Here is an 18,191-nt window from a genome sequence, read left to right on the forward strand (position 1 = left end):
GGTAACATAGTGAGACTCTGTCCCTACGAAAACTAAAACCATCAGCCGGACATGGTGGCACACGCCTGTATTCCCAGCGACTTGGCAGGCTGAGACAGGTGATCGCTTGAACCCAGGAGGCTGGGGCTGCAGTGAGCCAAGATCACGCTGTACTGCACTGCAGTCTGGGCAACAGAGTGAGACTCTGTCTCAAAAAAAGAAAAAAATAATTCATAACAGAATTTGTAACTAAAATTGGTCATTCTTTGAAGTTATGAAAGTAGATAGCTTTCTGGGAAAAGTATAAATAATGGGTATATTTAGACCACATTCATTCATTCAACAACCGTTTACTGAGTGATGCCTGTGCCAGTGCTGCGGTGCTGGAGGCCTGGCCCAGCTAGAAGAAGAAAGGCCTGGTCCCTGCCCCTGAGCTGATGGTGCAGTGCACACAGCTAGCAGTGTCGAAGCCTTCAGACAAAGAAATGCACAATAACCCATCTAAGGACAGGGCAACAAGGTACTATATGAGAGTAAAGCGGGCCGCTGGAGCTCGCCTCATTGTCATCAAGGACTGCCTTGCAGAGGAAAAGACAGCTGGCCCATGAGTGGTCAGTGCTGTTCGATGAAGTCCAGAGCAAGGGGGACCACAGTCAGAAGGAAGGAAACACCCCAGGCTCTGGGAAGAGCAGCAATGGCGAGGTCCAGGGGGCCGAGAGAAGGACGGAGGGCTGGTGCAGAGAGCTGAGGGCAGCATGGCCCAGGGGAGGCTGGAGGGGAGCAGGGGCCACTGCGCACCAGCCTCAGGGCCACAGTGAGTATTTGGGCCTTATCCCTAAAAACGGCAAGAAGTCACAGAAGGGTTTTACACAAGAGCAAGGCTGATCTGCTCTGCACTTTGAAAAGATGCTCTCAGTGCGTAAGCTCATGTTAAACATGGATGTTCACAACCCCACAACTGGCTTGACCAGATCCAGATGGGATTCCTGCTCCTTTTTAGATAGATACATACTTGTGTGGAAATGCTAGGGCACCTCTGATTTTGAGCTACAACCGCACAGAGCTGTTAGGGATCATCAGTCTGGTATCAGAAGCAGGGGTGAGGGTTTACAGCCCCAGAGATTCCTGGCTCTGGACCTCCCCAAGGCTCCCCTGGCTCTCTGAGTATCTACCTGGGCATCAGCAGGGAACGTCACATGGCATGCTGGCTTTGTGGAGTCACCCAGCCACGGCTGGGATGGTCGACTGGCACAGCACACGCCGCCTCCCCTCGTGGCCTCCACTGAGACACAGCTTGATGAAGGCTGAAAGTAGGGGCCTCCACACACAAAACTTAGCCTTCCAAACCAACAGAAGCCATCCCAGCCTCCGCACCCCTGACCGACCCACCAGCGTGAAGACAGCAAGCTGGCCAAATCTCTATTACAGGGAACGTGGACACTTTGTATCTTTCAGCTGCTCCCCTTTCTCCTTGGGAATAGTGAAATGGTACATGTTCCTTATTTCAGATTTCTCTACATACAGAAGAATGGACAGTAATCACAAAAGTATTCATAAATAATAAGACTCTTATTTCCCCTGATTGAACAGCTCCATAAAGTGAGTCAGTCTACTTCAAACATGGTAAGAAGCACCCGGAGTCGGCTCCACAGGTCCTGGAGTGACGATGACTACCAAAGGCCACTGCTGCCCCCCGCTGGGACAAGTAATCCTGATTTCATCATCCTGCCTCTCCACAACGCATGGAATTTCCAGTAAATGCTAACGTTCTATTTTTATAAAGCACAGATTCAAATTAAAGTTACTTGTCTCCAAAAAGCTAACAATTCCATTTTAGAACGAAAGCCCAAACATCACAGGTAATAAATCACCATCAAAATTGCATATCAATCTATGATCCCAATCAGTTTTTTAAAAATGACCAGGGAGTGTGCCCTTCTACCTCATTTCACTCCTATAAGAAAAGGCTGAATACCAAAGTTTGGTCTTAATTTTAGGCCTAATGAGAATTATAAATGTACAGGATACTGTCACTTTCAAGAACATTTTACAAGACCGGGCACAGTGGCTCACACCTGTAATCCTAGCACTTTCGGAGGCCAAAGCAGGCAAATCACTTGAGGTCAGGAATTCAAGACCAGCCTGGCCAACATGGCAAAACCCCACCTCTACTAAAAATATAAAAATTAGCTGGGCGTGGTGGCAGGTGCCTGTAGTCCCAGCTACTCAGGAGGCTGATGCAGGAGAATTGCTTGAACCAGGGAGGTAGAAGTTGCAGTGAGCCGAGATCATGCCACTGCACTCCAGCCTGGGCAACAGAACAAGACCCTGGCTCAAAAAAAAATAATATTTTACAAAAGCATTTCTAAATTATATTTTAAAAGTAAAGAATATGGCATTATACTGAAGGTCTTAGTAGTAGAAATACATTTCTCAAGCACTGAAATGTCTTATACAAAAATTTGGGTATTAATTAAAAAACAAAATAAAAAAAGGTAAATTGTCTTTTTAAAAAATTAAAACCCTATCAGCTATATCACAGCATTTTAGCAAACATTCAATTCTGCCTATTTTATTATGGCTACAATGATAGACTTTGAAAAGTGAAAAGGGATTTCTTTCCATGGTCTGTGCACCAGCAACACAGTAAAAGCTTCCCACCATGACCATCCTTCCAAAGGCTAAGGAGGGCCATTTTCAGTACAATACTGTGGCGTTTTCACTTTTGAAAGTACATAATCAAAGTTCAATACGCCATCCTCTAGCAAATCAGTAAACTGAGGTAAACTGAAACTACTCAATGCTCATCCACCCAGAAAATTATCTTCCTTCCAAATGGGAGGAATGATCAATTCAGAGGGAACATCCCATTAACTTTCCGGAGCGATTTCAGCGAAGTGGAAGTGAGCGGCTGTGAAAACTGCAAACTCCATTAGACACGGGACCTCAGAAAGCAGTTTCCAAACTGGAATGTTTAAGGCTTAGGGAAATCATTGAGAATTTAATCTGAAGCCAAAGTTTAAAAGTATGACTGAATCTTTTATGATTAAACTTCTAAGACTCTGAAGTATTTTATTAAATCAATGAACTGAAATCCAGTGTTCCCTAAAATCTCTGGGAGGCCATCACCCTCACATGGGTGAGTGGTGGTGTTGTGGCTGGAAGGGCCTTCAACATCATCTAACCCCAAACAGAGAGCAGGAAAGTGCATACTCACCATCTGAGGCACACCGAAAATAACAACGTTCGAGTACTGCGAAAAAGTAACCTGAACAAGGTGGGAAAATAATCGGTAGATTAAGTGCAAAAAGCCAAACGTGAAGCTTAACTTGTTTCACAGAAATGGGTAGCAGTTTTCCATTTTACCAAACGGTGGGTTTTGATAAACTCCTAAGAACAGCGGCCCTCCTTAAGATTTCACAAGGAAAAGAATAACATGTTCATGCTCTCATTCATTTTAATTCAATCCATTACAGTTTTCCAAACGCTTCCCTGTAAGTCATCCCATCTTATCCTCAGGGTGACTCCATGCAGGGCACGCCCCAGTGGTCATGCGTCAGACAGCTAGTGACCACACTGTGACCCCACTGTGACCAGCTGGTGGCACCGGGGCCACGTGTTCCCGCACCAGTCCACTCTATACCACCAGCTTCACCAGAACACAGGAGACTTCGGAACCATCTGTTTTTTGTTGTTGTTGAACCATCCTTAAAATTTGAGTCCCCCTCCTCTTCTCTAAAATACTATGTAAAAAAGTGCAATAAAATGGTCTTTAGTTGAAAAACTGGGGGGAAATGTGCTTTGCCAGTTAAAATTCTTATTGCCCAATAAAAGTCTTATTTACTCTATAGAGAGATCGTTTATGCACATATGGCATAAAAAAACAATGCAAGCAAAACTCAAGTGAATTTTTGTAAGCTACTGATGACAATATTACAATGGAAAATTCTTATTTAAGAAAAAGCATTTTATGGAACATTCCTAAAGCAAAATTACAGGGCATTTTTAGAGTTTTTAGAGTACAAATAAATTTGGAAGTATCTTATACTTTATGAGGATAAGAAATAACCGCGATAGCATGATTCTCCAGCAACCATCTCTGTGTCTCTCTAAATATACGAATATGCATACACACACTCACACAGGCACACAAATGGAAAAGTCTAATATTTATCAATAATAATTTATAGGATTTCCAAATGAGATGAAAAATCTCATTATTTTGTAAGAAACAGAAATGACAACATTTTAATTTAGTAAATAAATTCTTGGAATTCACAAGACCTATCATATAAAAACTTTAAGCTTCTCTCTAAAGGAGACTATTTGTAAAACGTATCAATTTTACATATTTCATTATGCCAGAATATTCACTTGGATTTTAATTATTTTTCTTTTAATACATTTTTCAGTTCTCAGTCATACTAATTTTGAATAATAAAATTTTCCCTTGGATTTCTCTAGGGCCATTCTCTGCCTTACATACCTTCCACAAATCTGAAATATAAAATTTGGCAGATCCATGCACACCTTCTCGCCAAGCGCGGTATCTGGAATACCAAACTAGCCATGGGTTTAATTCATAACCAACTGCTGTGAACCCTTTCTTCGCAGCCGCTATGACCTGTGGAGAGAGGCAGGATTTATTCAAAATAAGAAGAAAAAATGAACATACATGGTCAAACAATATGAATATTTCCTATCAATGGTTTAAGCATCCAATCAAAAAGCACCTCCCATGACTAAGACATCATTTTAAAATGTGTCTCTAAAGCGATATAGCTTTGTGGACAAGGTAATAGTCAACCCATGTAACTTAGTTTTCTTGATTGGTTAAAGACTTCACCTCAAGTATCAGAATAGACATTCAGGTTCACTTGGAACACCTCCATAATTGATTCTAGGTCAGCCAACCCCCGGGGAGGTCGAACAAAACATTGCTGAAAATCCACTGCATCTCCCATCAGTGGGCTAGCACAGCAGCAGTGAAATGAAAGTGTCTGGGAGGATGGTTTTGTGAACAAGTAATAATATGCAATAAAAATAACCTGTCAATGAAAAATCTGCAATTAGTTACATATTTCCTTTGTAGTTAATGACTGTTCACTCAAAACTGAAAACAGGTAAAAGTAAAATGAAATGAATCCCAATAACGTCAACTGTGGAATCCCACTGGCCTCCGGAGAGTGGGAGGGATGTGGGGCAGTCCTGGGTTCTCTCTGCCTGTTCTGTCCTGCCCCATTCTTTAAGGGAGCATCCCTTGACTCAGCTGTCCCACCTAAGATAGTTCCCAAGTACTACAGTGCTGCAAGAAAACATTTTCTCAGAAACCACAGATACTCTTCAAATACGTAAAGCATTCAAATATGGATTTTAAAACTTTCTCCTTGATTTACTGATATGGTTTGGCTCTGTGTCCCCACCCAAATCTCATCTTGAATTCCCATGTGTTGTGGGAAGGACCTGGCGGGAGGTAACTGAATAATGGGGGCAGGTCTTTCCCATGCTATTCTCATGACAGTGAGTAAGTCTCACATGGTTTTATAAGGGGGAGTTTCCCTGCGCAAGCTCTCTCCTTGCCTGCCACCATCCATGTAAGACATGACTTGCTCCTCCTTGTCTTTCACCTTCCACCATGATTGTGAGGCCTCCCCAGCTGTGTAAAACCATAAGTCTAATCACCTCTTTCTTCTGTAAACTGCCCAGTCTCAGGTATGTCTTTATCAGCAGCATGAAAACAGACTAATATATTTCTTTTTTTTTTTTGAGATGGAGTCTCGCTCTGTCACCCAGGCTGGAGTGCAGTGGCGTGATCTTGGCTCACTTCAGCCTCCGCCTCCCAGGTTCAAGCGATTCTCCTGCCTCAGCCTCCTGAGTAGCTGGGATTACATGCGTGCACCACCATGCCTGGCAATTTTTGTATTTTTAGTAGAGAAAGGGTTTCACCATGTTGGTTAGGCTGGTCTTGAACTCCTGACCTCGTGATCTGCCCACCTCAGCCTCCCAAAGTGCTGGGATTACAGGCATGAGCCACCACACCTGGCCACTAATAAATTTCTTAGAAACAAATAGTGGCTCCCAGAGGGTGAGGGGAGGAGAGGAGTAGAAAGTTATTATTTAATCGGGGCAGAGTTTCAGTTTTGCAAGATGAAAAGAGTTCTGGAGATGGGTGGTGGTGATGGTGGCACGGCAACGTGAATATGCTTCACACCCCGAACCGTATACCTGCACATGGTTAAGATGGTAAACACTACGGTATGTGTATCTTAACACAATTTTATAAGTAAAAAAAAAAAATTAAATTAAAAATATCTTAACTTTCTAACCTCCTCGTGATTATTCTAGCTCAGAATCACAAAATCAGTCTCTATGTCTGCAGGAGCCGGTAAAAGGTGATAGAGCCCTGCTGGCCTTCACACTAAATGCTTCCACAGCACCAGCCTTTCCCACTGCTGCTGGAACTTTTCAGCTCATCACTGGGATGAGGCTAAGGATGGTGCCACCCTGCCCACAGAGGAACCTGCTCTGAGACACCCACTTGCCCATCAGTGGCCTTTTGTCTTTATTTATAGGTGCCCAACTGGGGTCAAGTGAGAGAAGTTCATAAAAAGACTGATCTTCGGCTTAGTGAGGGTTAATCACTGGCTCTTTCTTAACTCTGTATTACCCCAGGAATTATTACTTATACATGGATAAATACAGACAAATGCAGAAGCAAACAACTATGGGGCAAAAATGTAAAGGAGTGAAACGCCATGATTTAACATATTTCTTCTCATGCCACCTCTGTCGGCCCACGTATTTTAACAGACAATTTGATAATTACCAGTTAACTGTTCTTTTTCACCTGGCATGTCTACAGCACACTTCCTCCTTTAAGAACAAATTAAATCTGGGAAAAATGAATTCCAAACACACTGGTAGTTGAATAGTTTGGTCAAACAAACATAAAATGAAATGAGCACTCTTTCAAGCTGTCAGATTTAGTTAAGTCTTTGTGTAAGCCTTACTAAATGTAAAGCAGAAATTTTAAGTTCTGGTTTCAAACCTTAAAATGTTTTAGCAGAACTCACAATGCGTCCGTCCCCACTACCGATGTCCACAAGGGATCCTCTTCGGCATCGCAACATTTTCACAACATTTTCAATCTGCTTCGTAGTTGCAGGTACAAACGGCAAACAGACTTTTCGAAGGGCTGGCGTTACAAACGGCGTGGCTACAGCGTACACAGCCACCAGGGTCCCACCCACAAGCCCAGTAAGTAAGAACCCCCAGTTGCTTTTCTGCAAACTGTTGACTTCAAAATTTGCAGGTAGAACATGTCTTGACTGACTTTCTTCTTTAAGTGTTTCTAGGGGTATACCTAGATTGAAAGCAAGCAGAAGAGACACATGTAGCACCAAATCTGAAATCCAAGAGAGCATTTTTTTCTACAATTCTCATTGACAAATAAACTCATGCTTTTTAAAGGATAATTTAGCTGAATACAAGCTAAATGTCAACTGTAGGATCCCACGATTAGTTCTAAATCCTATTAAGGTATTTTGAAGAACATTATTCAATACTATGAGAAGACTAAAATCTTTTCTTTCCAAAGTACTGATTTTTTGTGGGTCTAGGAGTCATCCTTAGAAAACAATGTATTCAAACTTATCGAGTAATTTATTAATTTAATATCCATTAGTACAAGTTTTAATCATGCACTACATATTTTTATGTTCTGAACTAACAAAGCCTCATAAACAAATAAGCATAAAGATGTCTAATTATTACCCAATTTCAAGTAGAATTAAAGGATTCCACATCAAATCTGGTCTGGCATCTACAATCCAGTTTCACCAATACAATTTTAAAGTAATAGAAGAGACAAAAATCAGGTTTTACCAAATATCTTAAATAAGTATGGTAATAAAGAGACTTTTACAGCGGATCCAAAAAGAATAAAAAATAAGGCCGGGCATGGTGGCTCACGCCTGTAATCCCAGCACTTTGGGAGGCCAAGGCAGGCCGATCACGAGGTCAGGACATCGAGACCATCCTGGCTAACATGGTGAAACCCCGTCTCTACTAAAAATACAAAAAAAAAAAAATTAGCCGGGCGTGGTGGCGGGCGCCTGTAGTCCCAGCTACTCAGGAGGCTGAGGCAGGAGAATGGCATGAACCCGGGAGGCAGAGCTGACAGTGAGCCGAGATCGCACCACTGCACTCCAGCCGGGGTGACAGAGCGAGACTCTGTCTCAAAAAAAAAAAAAAAATGAATAAAAAATAAGATCATCATTTTAGTACTATCATAAACATAAAATAATGCAGACCCCAATCACTGATTACAAAGAAATGAATGGTACCTTAAATATCCTTTTGAGATTTGTCCTTTAAAATGCATTTAAATGGGATCTCAAGATTTTGAAATTAATATTGACAAAATTGATTTTAAAATTGATTAACGAGGAGCACAGTACAGGAGGTAAAAGCAGGACTCCTCCAGAGCCAGCCAAAGTTAGGATCCCAGCTCTGCCACCTCACTAATGATGGGACCCTGAATCCCTGGTCCTTGCTGAGCCTGTTTTCTCATCTGCAAAGTGGGGGTCACAGGGATATTGTGAGGATGAAATGAGTGTATGGAGGTAAAGCACTTAGAACAGGGTCGAATGCAGTTATAGGTTTCCTATAACTGCTGTAAGAAATTGCCACAAAATTAGTGGCTTAAAATAACACCATTTATGGCCAGGCGCAGTGGCTCACGCCTGTAATCCCAGCACTTTGGGAGGCCACGGCGGGCAGATCACCAGAGGTTGAGAGTTTGAGACCAGCCTGACCAACATGGAGAAACCCCATCTCTACTAAAAACACAAAATTAGCCGGGTGTGGTGGTGCATGCTTGTAGTCCCAGCTACTTGGGAGGCTGAGGCAGGAGAATCGCTTGAACCCGGGAGGCAGAGCTTGCAGTGAGCCGAGATCACACCACTGCATTCCAGCCTGGGCAACAAGAGTGAAACTCCATGTCAAAAAAAAAAAGAAAAAGAAAAGAAAATCACCATTTATTATCATACAGTTCTGGAGGTCAGTCTGAAATGAATTGGCAGGCCTGCGTTCCTTCTGGGGGCCCTCGGGCAGGTTTTCTTGTCTCTTCCTGCTTCCAGAGGCTGCCCACATTCCTAGGCTCTTGACCCCACATCACTCCAATCTCTGCTTCTGTCCTGACATCACCTTCTCTCACATGCCTGGCTCCCTCTTAATTTATAGGAACCCTCATGATAACACTGGGCCCACATAAATAATCCAAAATAATCTCCCATCTCAAGACCATTGATTACATCTGTACAGGTGCAGGAATTAGAATGTGGACATTCCTGGAGAGGACATTTTTCTTCCCACCACACTCATGAACTACGGCAACCTATTCTAGTGCAGTACAAATTTGAACCCAAGACACACAGAAAGCTGGCACACAGCAGTGGGTCACCCTCAGGGCAGCCAGCCAATCGCCAGCATCCCCCACTCAGCGCAGCTTTGTTCTTGATTCCTGAAGCCCCTTAAAATGAGTTGTAAAACTGATTTCACAGTGGAAAACCAACTGGGTCGGCGGAGGGGGCGGTGGGAGGAAGAATACCACTAATGCTAGTGCTAGTATTAATGCTAGTGATGGGGGTAAAGAACATTAACTTTAAGAAGGTGATGGCATTTGATAGAAAGCAAAAGCTTTAAATAATTTCAGTTATAATTTTGGCATTTTGCAGAGGAACTTACAGGCATACCTTGGAAACATTTAGTTCCAGACCACTGCAATAAAGTGAGTATTGCAATAAAGCAAGTTACACAAATATTTTTGGTTTCCCACTGTATATAAAAGTTATGTTTACACTATACTGGAGTCTATTAAGTGTGCAATTGCACTGTTCAAAAAACAATGTATGTACCTTAATTTTAAAATCCTTTATTGCTTGACATTTTGGTCTGATTTATCTTCGAAAATTTTTTTTTAATTTTTAAAAAAGAGTTTATTGCTAAGAAATGCTAATGATCATCTGAGCCTTCAGTGAGTCATAATCTTTTCACTGGCGTAGGATCTGGCCTTGACGTTAATGGTTGCTCACTGATGAGGGTGGTGGTTGCCGAAGGTTGGGGTCGTTGCGGCAATTTTTGAAAACAAGACAACAATGAAGTTTGCTGTATTGATAGACTCTTCCCTTCATGAAAGATTGCTCTGCGGCATGTGATGCTGTTTGATAGCATTTTACCCACAGTGGAACTTCTTTCAAATTTGGAGTCAATTTTCTCAAACTCTGCCACTACTTTATCAACCAAGTTTATAAAATATTCTAAATTCTTTGTCATCATTTCAACAATGTTTACAGCATCCTCACTAGTAGTAGATTCCATCTCAAGAAACAACTTCCCTTGCTCATCCATAAAAAGCAACTCCTCATCCACTGATATTTTATCATGGGGTTGCAGCAACTCAGTCTCATCTTCAGGCTCCACTTCTAACTCTCTTGCTATTTCCACCACATCTGCAGTTACTTCCTCCACTTAGGTCTCAAAGTCATCCATGAGGATTGAAATCAACTTCTTCCAAACTCCTATTAATGTTGATACTCTGACCTCCTACCATGAATCATGAATGTTATTAATGGCATCTAGAATGGTGAATCCTTTCCTGAAGGTTTTGAATTGACTTTGCCCAGATCCATCAGTGTAATCACTATCTATTGCATCTCTAGCCTTACGAAATGTATTTCTTAAATAACAAGACTTAAAAGTCAAAATTACCCCCTAGATCCTTGGGCTACAAAATGAATGCTGTGTTGACAGGCATGAAAACAACATTCATGTCCTTGTACACCGCCACCAGAGCAATTGAGTAGTAACTAGGTGCATTATCAATGAGCAGTAATATTTTGAAAGGAATCCTTTTTCTGATCAGTAGGTTTCAACAGTGGGCTTAAAATATTCAAAAAACATGCTGTAAAGAAAGGTGCTGTCATCCAGGCTTTGTTGTTCCATTTATACAGCAAGGCAGAGTAGATTTAGCATCATTCCTAAGGACTCTGTGATTTTCAGAATGGCCAGTAAGCATTGGCTTCAACTTAAAGTCACCAGCTGCACTGACCCCTAACAAGAGAGTCAGCTTATTCTTTGAAGCTTTGAAACCAGGCATTGATTTCTCTCTAGCTTCCAACAGAAGGTTGTTTCATCCATATTGAAAATCTGCTGGCCAGGCACAGTGGCTCACGCCTGTAATCTCAACACTTTGGGAGGCTGAGGTGGGCGGATCACAAGGTCAGGAATTCAAGACCAGTCTGACCAACATGGTGAAGCCCAGTGTCTACTAAAAATACAAAAATTAGCCAGGCGTGGTGGCACACACCTGTAATCCCAGCTACTCGGGAGGCTGAGGCAGGAGAATCATTTGAACCTGGGAGGCAGAGGTTGCAGTGATCAGGCCACTGCACTCTAGCCTGGGTGACAGAGCGAGACTCCGTCTCAAAAGAAAAAAAAAAAAAGAAAATCTGTTTAGTGCAGCAACCCTCATCAATAATCTTAGCTAGATCTTCTAGATAACTTGCTGCGGCTTCTCCATCAGCACTTGCTGCTTCACCTTGCATTTTCATGCTCTGGAAATGGCTTATCTTTCCTTAAACCTAATGAACCTACCACTGCTAGCTTCAAACTTTTCTTCTGCACTCTCCTCACTTCTCTCAGCCTTCAGAGAACTGAAAAGAGTTAGGGCCTTGCTCTAGATTAGGCTTTGGCTTAAAGATATGATGTGGCTGGTTTGATTTTCTATCCAGACCACTCAAACTTGCTCCATACCAGCAATAAAGCTTTTTCACTTTCTTATCATTTGTGTGTTCACTGGAGTAGCACTTTTAATCTCCTTCAACCACTTTCTCTTTGCATTCACAACCTGGCTAACTGTTTGATGCCAGAGGCTTAATTTTCAGTCTATTTCAGTTTTCCACATGCCTTCTTCACTAAGCTTAATAATTTCTAGCTTTTCATTTAAAATGGTAGAAGTGTGACTCATTCACTTGAACACCTGGAGCCCATTGTAGGGTTATTAATCAGCCTAATTTCAACGTTGTTGTGTCTCAGGAAATAGGAGGGCCCAAGGAGATGGAGAGAGATAGAGGAATGGCCAGTGCAGCAGTAGGAACACACACATTTATCGATTAAGTTCACTCTTATTTGGGCATAGCTTGTGGAGCCCCAAAACATTTACAATAGAAACATCAAAAATCCCTGATCATAGATCACCATAACAGACATAAAAATAGTGGAAAATTTGAAATATTGCAAGAATTACCAAAATGTGACACAGAGATAAAAAGTGAGCATGATGCTGTTGAAAAAATGGTGCGAACAGACTTGCTCCACGTAGGGCTGCCATAAACCTTCTGTTTGTAAGAAGCACACTACTGAATGGGGCATGTTGGTTCATACCTGTAATCTCAGCTACTCAGGAGGCTGAGGCCAGATTGCTTGAGCCCGGGAATTTGAGACCAGCCTGCGCAATAATAGCAAAATCCTATCTCTAACAACACCAACAAAAAAGTGCACTATCTGCAAAGTGCAATAAAACAAAGTATGCCTCTGTTTGCTCAAGTGGTAGTCATGCATTTATTTAAGAAAAGTCGGCCAGGCACAGTGGTTCATGCCTATAATCCCAGCACTTTCGAAGGCCGAGGCAGGAGGATTGCTTGAGGCCAGGAGTTCAAGAGCAGCCTGGGCAACATAGCAAGACCCCATCTCTACAAAAAATAAATTAGCCATGTGTGGTGGCATGCACTTGTAGTCCCAGCTTTTTGGGAGGCTGAAGCAGGAGGATCGCTTAGGCCCAGGAGGCTGAGGCTGCAGTGAGCTGTGATCGCACCATTACATTCCAGCCTGGACAACTGAGCAATACCCTGGTTGTCAAAAAAAAAAAAGAAAGAAAAGTCAAGGCACATTTGTACATGTGTCATGCCCTCTGTAAAAAATTATCTTGTGGACATTCCAGTTGTACAGTACAGCAGTTAAGAGGATTTGGGTTACACAGTTCTGGAGTCTCAGAACTTAATTAGTTGTTTAACACAAGGTAAGTTGTTACTAAGGCATGGTTTTCTCCTCAGTAAAATTTGGAAATAATTTGTTTAAACACAATTCAAGCTGGGCATGGTGGCTCACGCCTGTAATTCCAGCACTTTGGGAGGCTAAGGCGGGCAGATCATGAGGTCAGGAGATTGAGACTATCCTGGCTAACACAGTGAAACCCTGTCTCTACTAAAAATCAAAAAAATCAGCCGGGCATGGTAGTGGGCGCCTGTAGTCCCAGCTACTTGAAAGGCTGAAGCAGGAGAATGGCATGAACCTGGAAGGCAGAGTTTGCAGTGATCCGAGACCGCGCCACTGCACTCCAGCCTGGGTGACAAAGTGAGACTCCGTCTCAAAAAATAATAATAAAATAAAATAAATAAACACAATTCAAAATTGGCCAGGCACAGTGGCTCATGGATGTAATCCCAGCACTTTGGGAGGCTGAGGCGGATGGATCACCTGAGCTCAGGAGTTTAAGACCAGCCTGGGCAACATGTCAATACCTCATCTCTACCAAAAATGCAAAAAATTAGCCAGGCCTGGTGGTGTGCATCTGTGGTCCCTGCTACTTGGGAGGCTGAGGTGGGAGGATTGCTTAAGCCCGGGAAGTGGAGGTTGCAGTGAGCCGAGATCACACCACTGTACTCCAACCTGGGTGACAGAGTGAGACCTCATTACAAAAAAAAAAAAAAAAAAGATTTTGCAATAATACTATCCTCATAGGATTCTTGGAACAGGTAAATAATGTCAACAAAGCATTTAGCACAAGCCTGAGAGGCTAAGTAATGACTATTAATTGCTATTATTATTCTCAATACTATCATATGCAAGGAGGGGCTCAATTTTTAACAGCTTTGAGATATAATTCATATACATACAATTTGCCTGCTTAAAGTATATAATTTAATGTTTCTTTTTATATTCAGATACATGCAACCATCACTACAGTCAATTTTTGAACATTTTTATTACCTCAAGAGGAAACCCCTTATCCTTTAGCTATCACCCCCGCATCCACCCTCTATCCCCCAGCCCTAAGCAACCACTAATCTACTTTTTGTCTCAAGAATCCCCTATTCTGGGGCCTGGCACAGTGGCTCACGCCTGTAATCCCAGCACTTTGGGAGGCCGAGGTGGGCGGATCACTTGAGGTCAGGAGTTCCAGACCAGCCTGGCCAATATTGTGAAACAACAACTCTACTAAAATACCAAAAAAAAATTAGCCAGGCATGGTGGTGCACACCTGTAATCCCAGCTACTTGGGAGGCTGGGGGCAAGAGAATCACCCGAACCGGGGAGGCAGAGGTTACAGTGAGCCAAGGAGCCAAAATTGCACCACTGCACTCCAGCCTGGGAGACAGAACAAGACCCTGTCTCTCAAAAAAAAGAAAGAAAAAAAAAAAGAATCCCCTATTCTGGACTTAAAGGAATGGAATTGTATAGTGTGTGGACTTCTATAACTGACATTTTTTACTTAGCATGTCTTCAAGATTCATCCAGGTTGCAACTTGTATCAGTTCTTTATTTCTTTTTATGGCTTAATAATATTCCATTGTATGGATATGCCATATTTTTGCTTACGCATTTGTTCACCAAGTTTACTAAACAAACACAAGTCAGATGACCCAAATTTCATTTTTCACCTGTGTAGATATGTACCTTTCAATTCAACCAGCAAAAGATGTAATAAAAAGTTCCTGTTCTTCACGGCCTCCCATCTAGGCAGATGAGGGGTGGGGTCCAGGAGAGGCAGACACAGGGCTGGTTGTGAGAAATGCTATAACACAAACAAAACGCTGCAGGCATATGGGAGAGGCGGAGGAAAGACTGATTCCAACAATGGGACCAGTGAGGTGTTGGTAGAGAGAATATTTGAGCTGGAGCCAAAAGCAGCAAGCCTTGGAACCAAGGTGTGGAAGGCAGGGAAAGCCTTTCTGGAGCACAGAGTGAGAGACAAACAGGAAGGCAGGCCTCTGAAGGCCAGGCTGAATGTGTATTTTATTCTATGTGCACTGTGATGAAACTTTTTGAGCAAAGTCACCATAATATTTGTGTTTTTAAGAAAGGCAACACAGGGGCAATGAGTCTCTTCATGAAATCATTCTATTTTCTGTCCCAGGTTTTGATGCCTGCAAGTCTTGCAACGTAACAAACATTTGCATGGGGAAATCAAGATCCATACCCATTGCTGGAGCTTTGGAAGAAGTTACTATGTACATCCAATATAGGATGTACAATATAGGAACTACATTGTTAGCTCCATTCAGCAAAAACAATTGATTCCTTTTTGCGATGGGGTCTCACTCTGTCGTCCAGGCTGGAGTGCAGTAGCACAATCACAGCTCACCACAGCCTTGACCTCTCTCAGGCTCAAACGATCCTCCCACTTCAGCCTCCCAGGTAGCTGGGACTACAGGCACATGCCACCACACCCAGCTAATTTTTTAAATTTTTTTCTTTAGAGACAGGGTCTCCCTATGTTGCCCAGGCTGGTCTCAAACTCCTGGGCTCAAGCAATTCTCTCGCCTCAGCCTCCTAAAGTGCCTCCATGCCAGGACCTGTATTGATTCTTATCAGTAAAAATCAGGCCCTGAATATTCAAAACTAAAATCAAGACTGTTTCTACAAATCCTTCTAACGGAACATGTTCAGACTCCCAGACTATCCTATATATAAATGGCAAGAACTCTCTTTCAGGTGTTCTTTGGAACAAGGAGCCATTCTATTAAATAATGGCTGCAGTGGCCACTGGCTACTTTCATTGAGCACTTAGTAGTCCATCCTTGAAAGTCAAACACAGAATGAGGTTAACTTCTACTGTGTCCAGGCCCTGCTTGCTTATTGACTTCTAATATTGGTTGAAAACTTCAATTTTTAGTGGCAGATTTGGATCAGCTGAAGCTAGAGGCAGTGATAGATGTACAATAAGGTACCCAAGGTTCTTATCCAAGTTCAAGCCAAAAGAAAAAGGCCAAGAAGAGAGAAGGAGCCTGTTTGGAATAGTAACTAGCCACGTGTTTAAAGCAGGCTTATATCAGAATGTCACAACTCATAAGGACTGTTCATTGTGCACTTGTATGTGCATACCTGTTTAATAACTACAGCATATGTTATGTCCCTTTAGCATATATTCTTATGTCCTTAAGAAGCCTTTCTTATACTAGTCTAATGTCATTTGTGTCCTTTTGACATACATGAGCTATTGATATTAGGAAAAATCCTCTCTCACTCCCCAGTGTTTTGACAGGGAATAAACTATACAGAGGATGCCATAGAACATTCTATTTTTCACAACAATCGAAGGAGCCAAATGAATTGCAGAAGTCACCATTTTTAATAAGGAAACACTGAATTGGCAAAGCTAACATGAAATAAGACCTGACTCCAAAATCTAAAATGTCCTTGAAGTGTTACCCTAGGTCTAGCGCGTAAGTATGCCAAGCATGAAGAGTTAACAGATCACCAACCATCCCATGACAGTCAGTCCTCCCTGTTTTTAGAGACAGAATCTCGCTCTGTCGCCCAGGATGGAGTGCAGTGGCGCGATTATAGCGCACTGTAAACTGAACTCCTGGGCTCCACCCATCCTCCTGCCTCAGCCCCGGAGTAGATGGGAACACAGTCGCCAAGTCTGTTCTTGAGTTTCAGGACAGGGTCAAATGTTATAGTGCATGTATTCATTTCAGCACTTATTGAGGGCCTAATAAAGTCTGGGAATAATACAACTTTATTAGTTAAGTCCCTGCCCATGGCAGTAGGGGAGAAGCAAGGATGGAAACCCTCAACAAATAAATCTAAACCTATCAAATATTAAGTCATGATCTTGGAGGGCGGGGAGGAAGGCAGCATAAGAGATTTAGAGGACAGCTGCGGTTGCCAAGATCTTTCTGAGGCAGCATAATACAGGGCTTAAGAGTGAGACCTGCCGGGCACCGCGGTGGCTCAGGCCCAACACTTCGGGAGACCTAGACGGGTACATCACTTGAGGTCAGCCGTTTGAGACCAGCCTGGCCACTACGGCGTTAACACCGTCTCTACTAAAAATACAAAAATTAGCGAGCGTGGTGGTCTGTGCCTGTAGTCCCAGCTGCCTGGGAGGCTGAGGCACGAGAATCACTGGAACCCGGGAGGCGGAGGCTGCAGTGAGCCGAGACCGCGCCACTGCACTCCAGCCCGGGCTACAGTCTTGTCTCAAAAAAAAAAAAAAAAAAAGAGTGTGGGACCCATTGCATCAGGCTGTGTAACTGTTTCTTACTAGCTGTATACCAGTGGCAAGTTACTGAACCATTTGTGCAAAATGTTAATTTATTTACCAACACTGTGTTCAGCTTGCCAGGCACCGTTCTCCTTGAATCTCACAGCACCCCTGTGAAGGTAGGCACTACTGTTACCACCGTCACTTTGCAGACAGGGAACCCGAGGGACAAAGAAGTTAAGGGATTTCCTCAAAGCCACAGCTAGGAAGAGCGGCAGAACTGCGATTCCAATCCATCAGTGTGCCTCCACTATCCCTATTCCTTAAGATCGTGCCAAAGGCTGAGTCACTTGCACTAAGTAGCCTAGAACAGTCTCTGGGGAAACGCGCCCGCCGACAAGGATCGCCAGAACCGGCGCGGGCACGGCGCGGCGACCAGGAGCTCTGGTCACCGAACGCCAGGCTGGAGGCCAGAGCAGCCGCCCGCACCCGGTCACCGCCTCGACAGTGGAGACCTCAGCTGACCGCGAGCCCCCGGCCCGCCCGCACCCCTTCTCATGCCCCCAGGAACCCGACATGCCGCTCCAGCCTCACCTCCTCCTCCCTCCATCGCGAGATTTCCAACAGCGTTTAAAAAAAAAAAAAAAAAAAAAAAAAATGGAAATGGGTCCTACCATCTTCTCGGAGCCGGAGTGCGAAGAAATGAAGAAATAGTGCTTTAAGTCAATGAATTCCTCCTTAGGACCCACTATCGAGAAACTATCAGTGGTAACGTTTTAAAAAATGACAAATTCAATCTGCTCTTGACTTGCGTGTCCTAAGATTTCCACTAAGTGTCTTCAAACCTCCCCCCCCCGGCTTCCTGGATAATAGAAGTTCCCGAAGGCCGCCGATTCCAGAAGATACTGTCTGGCGTGAAATTAGTCTCAGTAGAAACATA

The 18,191-nt window shown here is 43.1% G+C and overlaps 1 protein-coding gene across 5 annotated transcripts in view; it reads right to left on the reverse strand.

The window, feature by feature from the left end:
- Positions 1–17,903, reverse strand: part of ATPSCKMT (ATP synthase c subunit lysine N-methyltransferase) — a 28,060-nt gene extending 10,157 nt beyond the window's left edge. For 2 of the 5 annotated variants that reach the window (XR_010156795.1, XM_009448789.4), the window contains exons 1-3: positions 17,846–17,903; positions 7,053–7,342; positions 4,466–4,603 (exon numbers count right to left, since the gene is read on the reverse strand). Coding sequence is in view for 4 of the 5 variants with exons in the window: in XM_009448789.4 (XP_009447064.1) it covers positions 4,466–4,603; positions 7,053–7,342; positions 17,846–17,861 (444 nt within the window). In the remaining variant the exon portion in view is untranslated. 5 annotated transcript variants of the gene reach the window in all.
- Positions 17,904–18,191: the final 288 nt, after the last annotated feature.

This window comes from Pan troglodytes, chromosome 4 (assembly GCF_028858775.2).
Source record: "Pan troglodytes isolate AG18354 chromosome 4, NHGRI_mPanTro3-v2.0_pri, whole genome shotgun sequence".
NCBI classification, from domain to species: Eukaryota; Metazoa; Chordata; class Mammalia; order Primates; family Hominidae; genus Pan; species Pan troglodytes.